The sequence below is a fragment of the Buceros rhinoceros genome, unplaced genomic scaffold, assembly GCF_000710305.1.
Source record: "Buceros rhinoceros silvestris isolate BGI_N320 unplaced genomic scaffold, ASM71030v1 scaffold999, whole genome shotgun sequence".
In the NCBI taxonomy this organism is placed as follows: domain Eukaryota; kingdom Metazoa; phylum Chordata; class Aves; order Bucerotiformes; family Bucerotidae; genus Buceros; species Buceros rhinoceros.
Window position 1 is genome coordinate 103,218 of NW_010430694.1, and position 5,705 is coordinate 108,922.

Genomic DNA, 5,705 nt, shown 5'->3' on the forward strand with positions numbered 1-5,705 from the left:
AAAGCTTTGGACAAACCATTAGTCTATATTATTATTTCCCATTAGTTTTTCAAACATACAGATGTACCTGTTATACATCCACTCACAGGACATTACCACTATCAGACTTTTACCATGAGCATCCTCCTACAGTTTTACTTGCCCAATATACTAGAACAGGAAATCTTTATCACTGCACGATATGAGCAATAACTAAATCTGGCAAATATAGACTGGCAAAGCTGTAATTAATCTTAGTTATTTATATCTGGCAGTAACTCAATTCCTAATCAAAATTATATTTCTTGTCTTTAAGTTCAGTATGCAGCTGTATGGTAGGGACAAAAATTGGAAACGAACTTCTTTGGCACAGAACCTGAAAAGCTACCAGTTGTCTTTACAAAGTTCAGTTAACAACACCGTTTGTAAAGTCACGGACTGAAGGAGGATGCGGTTGGGTATGTAAATGGATGAATACTGAAGTAATCGAGTACTTCCTAATTTTTTTCAACAAATTCCAATTACTATTGGTAGGATTTACTGTTGCTGACGCTGAAGCAGTGTGATGTTCACTTAGTGTCTATTAAAAATTGTAACCAGATCAGTGTTCCAGTTCAAACATAGCCAAATTAAAAGACCCTCTTTCAAGACCCAGAGGGCCTAAGACCTAAGCTTTCAAATTTGAACAGGCTTGGTGAAGGCAGAGTTGAGTGGACTCATCGTGGCAAGCCTTAACTCTAAAAAATGTGATGTATTAATTCACACAGCTACAGAACTGATGCAATCAACCTCATAACCTTTGGCTGGTCAATGTACTATTGGCTCTAGCTTACTCCAGAGTTACTAAACACAGAAGGAAAAGTACAGCAAATAAAAAGAATCAATAGTAGCTACCCGAAGTCATATGCAGCAAATCCCGTTATTGAAACTCCAAAATCTGAGTGACCAAAGTAATGGCACAGTCCTGTCTGAGCTTTAAAAGTGTATTCTGAATCTCTCACAAGTTTCACTTTTGTCTGCAAGAAGACAAATGAATGAGAATGTAATGCATTTGACTTTTTATGAAACTCAAAACACATTGAAAATGATCACAGAACTCATTCAAAATTCAGTGAGTTGTTGGTGAGATTCAAAATAAGAATGTCATGTTGAGAAATAAGGTATTTACTATCTCTAGTTTCCTTTTTCATAGATAAAGCTTCAGAAAGGATTTGGAATTCTTTAAAAAATGAATGAAATTGAGAAGTTATCTCTGGTTTAAATTAGCCTCATGAACAAGCTTATCAATTTCAAGACACAGAAATTGCATTCATTTAATGAATGACCATTCCTTCTCTTCAAATGACACCAACACACAAAATTCCTCTTTGGGTCAGTTCAAGAACCACAGATAGCCCAAGAACAGTTATATGAAATACTGAAATTAAGTCCAATTCTGCTATTAGCATCAAATCCTTATGCTAGTATATAATGTACGACAATGGCTGCCACAGTTCATCAACATTTTATACTTCTCTTTTACAGTACAGTATGTTTATGACAGTGTCTTCTCCAGTCTAATTCATTTGTAGTCCCTCTGTTGCCAAGCAAGAGGGAATTTTGCTTCAGAGGAACCCAGATGAATATCCTCTGCCTTTCTTGAGATACAATCTTAACTGTAACTAGCCAGGGTTATAGGAATCTTTAGGGGTAGAATTACAGAGTTTCTTTAAAAGGATAATCAGTTTTCTTTAAAAACTTCAAAAAACTAAGGAATTTTTTTTATATTCTTATAACTCAAACTGTAATCTTAGAGAGTACTTTTTATTTCAAAGATATTAAAATGTTTCTGCTTATATTATTAGCACACATTTTGCATTTTTCATAAAAGACGTGTGTTAGCTACAACTAAAGTAGAAACTGCACCTCCATTTTCATTGTTTTGGGTTGTGAGTGAAAAATAGGTAAATGCAGTCAATTTTATTCTGAGGTTCCCCACACTCACGCATGATTTCACAGTGTTTGCAAGAGAAACCACAGAAATTTGAAGGCAGAAAATCTCAACAACCTTCTCTCTCCCCAGATGCTGGTGCCTAAGCTGGACACTCAAATCCACAAAATGGCACATAGATAAATGGCTCCTCCTACTGTAGTTCCTACTGAATTCAGTGGAAACGCTGTTGCTTTCAAGGAACATTATTTTCAACTCCTGTGAGATGATCTGTTACATTCACAAGAATTTAAACAGATCATAAAACTCCAGTCAGGTTTCAGTGTTGCTTGAACAAACTCTCTCCTGATTCTAGACTAAATAAATACACATGCATATACACACACACACACGTATATGCATATACACAATCAGATGAGCTGCACACTCCACCTTCCCCAGTAAAAGATTGTTGATATGAAAGGTAAGGAGGGGTTTGAGATTCACGCAAAGTTTCATACCTGGTTCAGCCAGCTCAAAGCACTGACAGTGGATCCTCCGCTGCAGCCGTAATTATTGTATGAACAGTCAATAACCTGCTGTACGCTGAGTTTTTCCAGGTTATTTCCTTTAATTGCATAGGCAGACTCTATACCCCCCACAACACTGAAAGCCCAGCAGCCTCCACACTGGTACAAAGAGAAGGGAAGCAGGGGACAAAGTCAGCTTTGGTTTTGAAGCCTGATAGGAAAAGAGGAAAAAGAGTCAAAGGGGTCTTCTAATGGTCTTCATTTACTACATCAGCCTTGAACTTTGTTTTAAAGGCAGTAAGAAAGAAATCTAATCAGCCATTTAAAATATTGAACTGGTTTTTGTTTGTTTGTTTTTTGCCCTGTACTGCTCTCTGAAGGCTAGAAATGTATTACGGGTGTCTTATTTTAAGGATTCCTGCATTGTGGTTGTCTTATTTTAAGGATTCCTTCCTGATGCATTTCTCCCCTTCAAGATAGGGCTGAGGCTGCTTTTTACTGTGAGCTACCTGTTTTCTTAATGAAAGATCAGGGCTCAGGATGAAATTATTTTTAACTGCATTAGTTAGTAAGTTTTTGAGAAGGATGCACTTAAGGAGACAGTCTACAACTTTCTACAGTCTGAAGAATTTTGTAGAATCAGACTACAGTTTAACAAACAGTAAACTAAAATTAAACATAATAGAAAAATTCTTAGACAGTAACAGAACCTATACTGCAGTTCTAGGCTCTTTAATCTGTGGCATTATAATACAAAGCAGAATTTATTGCTAGGCAGGTCCAGATTACACTTTGTGAAACACACAAAGAAAAGACACTGGGGATTTAACAGCTCGTTTGTTTCTTACCAGTGACCATAACCACTTTGGGATAAACTGTAATTATGTGGGGGCTGGTTAACTTCCCATCATGAACACGTCCAGAGGTGTTCAGCGGTAAAGATAAGGGTGTTGACCAGCCAAGGGCATTCGGTCCGCAGAGAAAACAAGAGCAAAGGATCTCTCTACCCATCCAGGTGAAACAGGAAGGATAAGGTCAGACTCTGAACTTACCTCAGCCTTTTCAGAAAAATACAAAACACACGTGGTACAAAATATGTGTAGATTTAGCTACTAGATCAAAAAATCTATTTCTAAATACACAACTTTTGCATCTTGTGCTTTTAAGCCTAACCCTACTTTGCATAAAATGCTCCATGACTTTGTGTATGTTCAAGCATCCATACTCATGCCAGCGCTCCAAGGAGTCCTGAGGCAGTGCTGGTCCCTTCCCAAACCTTTGCTGTGCTCTATGATGTATCTGCTGCAACAGTTTCTGAGCAGTGCTCGAGAACCAGGGAAGGAAAACACCAGGACTTACTGTTTGCTGATTTCTCACTTCTGCAATGACTTTCTTATCCCTCCAGTCAAACTTCTTTGGCAAAGGTTTTTCCTTTCCCTTTGGCACTTTTATGTATCTGGGAAGTCTGTGAGGTATGTTTCTTAAGTAAATAGCTAAACACAGAATACAAACATCCATAAATTACTAACTGAAAAAAAAAAAAACCCGACCCCAAAACCCCACATACAACTCTTTTACTAGAAGCCAGAGAGGTAACTTTGATCTGTAGTTACATTACATCTCATGCTCAGATTCATAGAAAATTCATGTATTTTAAAACAGTCATACTCTGGAATGAACGTAAATAACCAAATTGCTAGTTTTCCACACACACACACAAAGCTGCTTAAACATTTAAATCAAAAGTGTGAAAACCCCTGAAGAATAGAATATCTACCAGCAGACTTGAACAGCAAGATAGGAAAATTAGGTTAGGTAACAGAAAAATTTTCTTAGTCAAAAAAAATCAGTCTTATCATATTGCTCCTAAAAGTCACAGATAACACTGTACAGCCATGGACCTCCACACTTTGTTTGTCTTGTGGTTGTGAATAGGAACTTAAGAGTACTCAAGAACCTTGTGTATTTTCCAATTTTAAAACTGTGGCAACTGAAGAAGCTTTAAGGCCTGGTGAGAAGAAGAAGGAACAGTCTGTACACTAAATCATGTAATTCAACCTTTCAAGACTAGAGAAACATGAAGAGGATTGTTGTACCCTTCAGAAGTACTAACAGTTTAGTACCAGACATTGTAAACTAGCAGACTAACAGCACTGGAAGAATCTCTAAATGTGAAATGCACAAGGTTCTGGGAAAGAATAAGAAAAATAACAGAAAAGGCATTATCAGCACCCAGAAAATGTACCTCTGAACTCTTCAGGAAGCAGGTGAGAAAACTGATTTATCCCATAGAAAGCAGTTGTATTATCTTTTGATGATGAATTCAGTAATCTAATTCTTTTAGCACTTTCCTGACAGGAAAAAAAAATATATACTGTGGACATTAAGCTAGCAGTAGTGACAGGACGATAAAAGCGGAAAAAGAAAAGGTTAGCAACAGCAAACATTAAATTCGATAACAAGACAGCTGTTTACCTTGCATTCATTGTGGATTCCCAGCAAACCAGTATGAAAGTTCCAAGAAAGCTACAGTATTTACCTCCAATAAATGCTCCGAAAAAGCATTTAAGAGCATAGAGGGTAAAAAATAGACACGAAGAGAGAAACAGGCAAACTGAGAACAAATTGTGTCAAACTCATCTGATGCCCTCCTTCGAAAGCACGACAAACATCGTGGTTCAAAGATAAGTAAAAAAGTCTCCAAGTAAGAGTTAACGCTGCATTGCTTTATGTCCTTATAAAGCAAAAGAACAGTATAATGGCTTAAATACACTAAACCCCCTAAACTCTGAATTATCATAAATCCTAGATCTCTGAAAAACATGTTTATTGACCTGTGAAAGCAAGACAACGCGACACCCCCTCGCCCCAACTTCCGCTAACAAGGTTCAACACGCAATATAAAAAACTCAACGCCACCGCGCTGCCCGGTCCCACAGACACCTGCCCGCCCCCCTCGCCCGGCACGATGACTAAACCCCCTAAACTCTGAATTATCATAAATCCTAGATCTCTGAAAAACATGTTTATTGACCTGTGAAAGCAAGACAACGCGACACCCCCTCGCCCCAACTTCCGCTAACAAGGTTCAACACGCAATATAAAAAACTCAACGCCACCGCGCTGCCCGGTCCCACAGACACCTGCCCGCCCCCCTCGCCCGGCACGATGGGGAAGACAGCGGGCAGCTCATCGCCGCCTCGCCCGACTTCTCCCGGTCGCCCCATTGCCCTGGGAAACGGCTCTGACGGCTACGGCCGCAGGGTCGAAGCACGGCGCGGGTGCAA

General features: G+C 38.8%; 1 protein-coding gene across 1 annotated transcript in view; it reads right to left on the bottom strand.

Annotated features, from left to right (window-relative positions):
- The window catches only part of CTSO (cathepsin O), an 8,284-nt gene extending 2,639 nt beyond the window's left edge, over positions 1–5,645 (bottom strand). The window contains exons 1-5 of the mRNA XM_010143105.1: positions 5,538–5,645; positions 4,664–4,769; positions 3,778–3,911; positions 2,410–2,577; positions 874–995 (exon numbers count right to left, since the gene is read on the bottom strand). Coding sequence (XP_010141407.1) covers positions 874–995; positions 2,410–2,577; positions 3,778–3,911; positions 4,664–4,769; positions 5,538–5,645 — 638 coding nt within the window. The remainder of the gene's footprint in view (positions 1–873; positions 996–2,409; positions 2,578–3,777; positions 3,912–4,663; positions 4,770–5,537) is intronic.
- Positions 5,646–5,705: the final 60 nt, after the last annotated feature.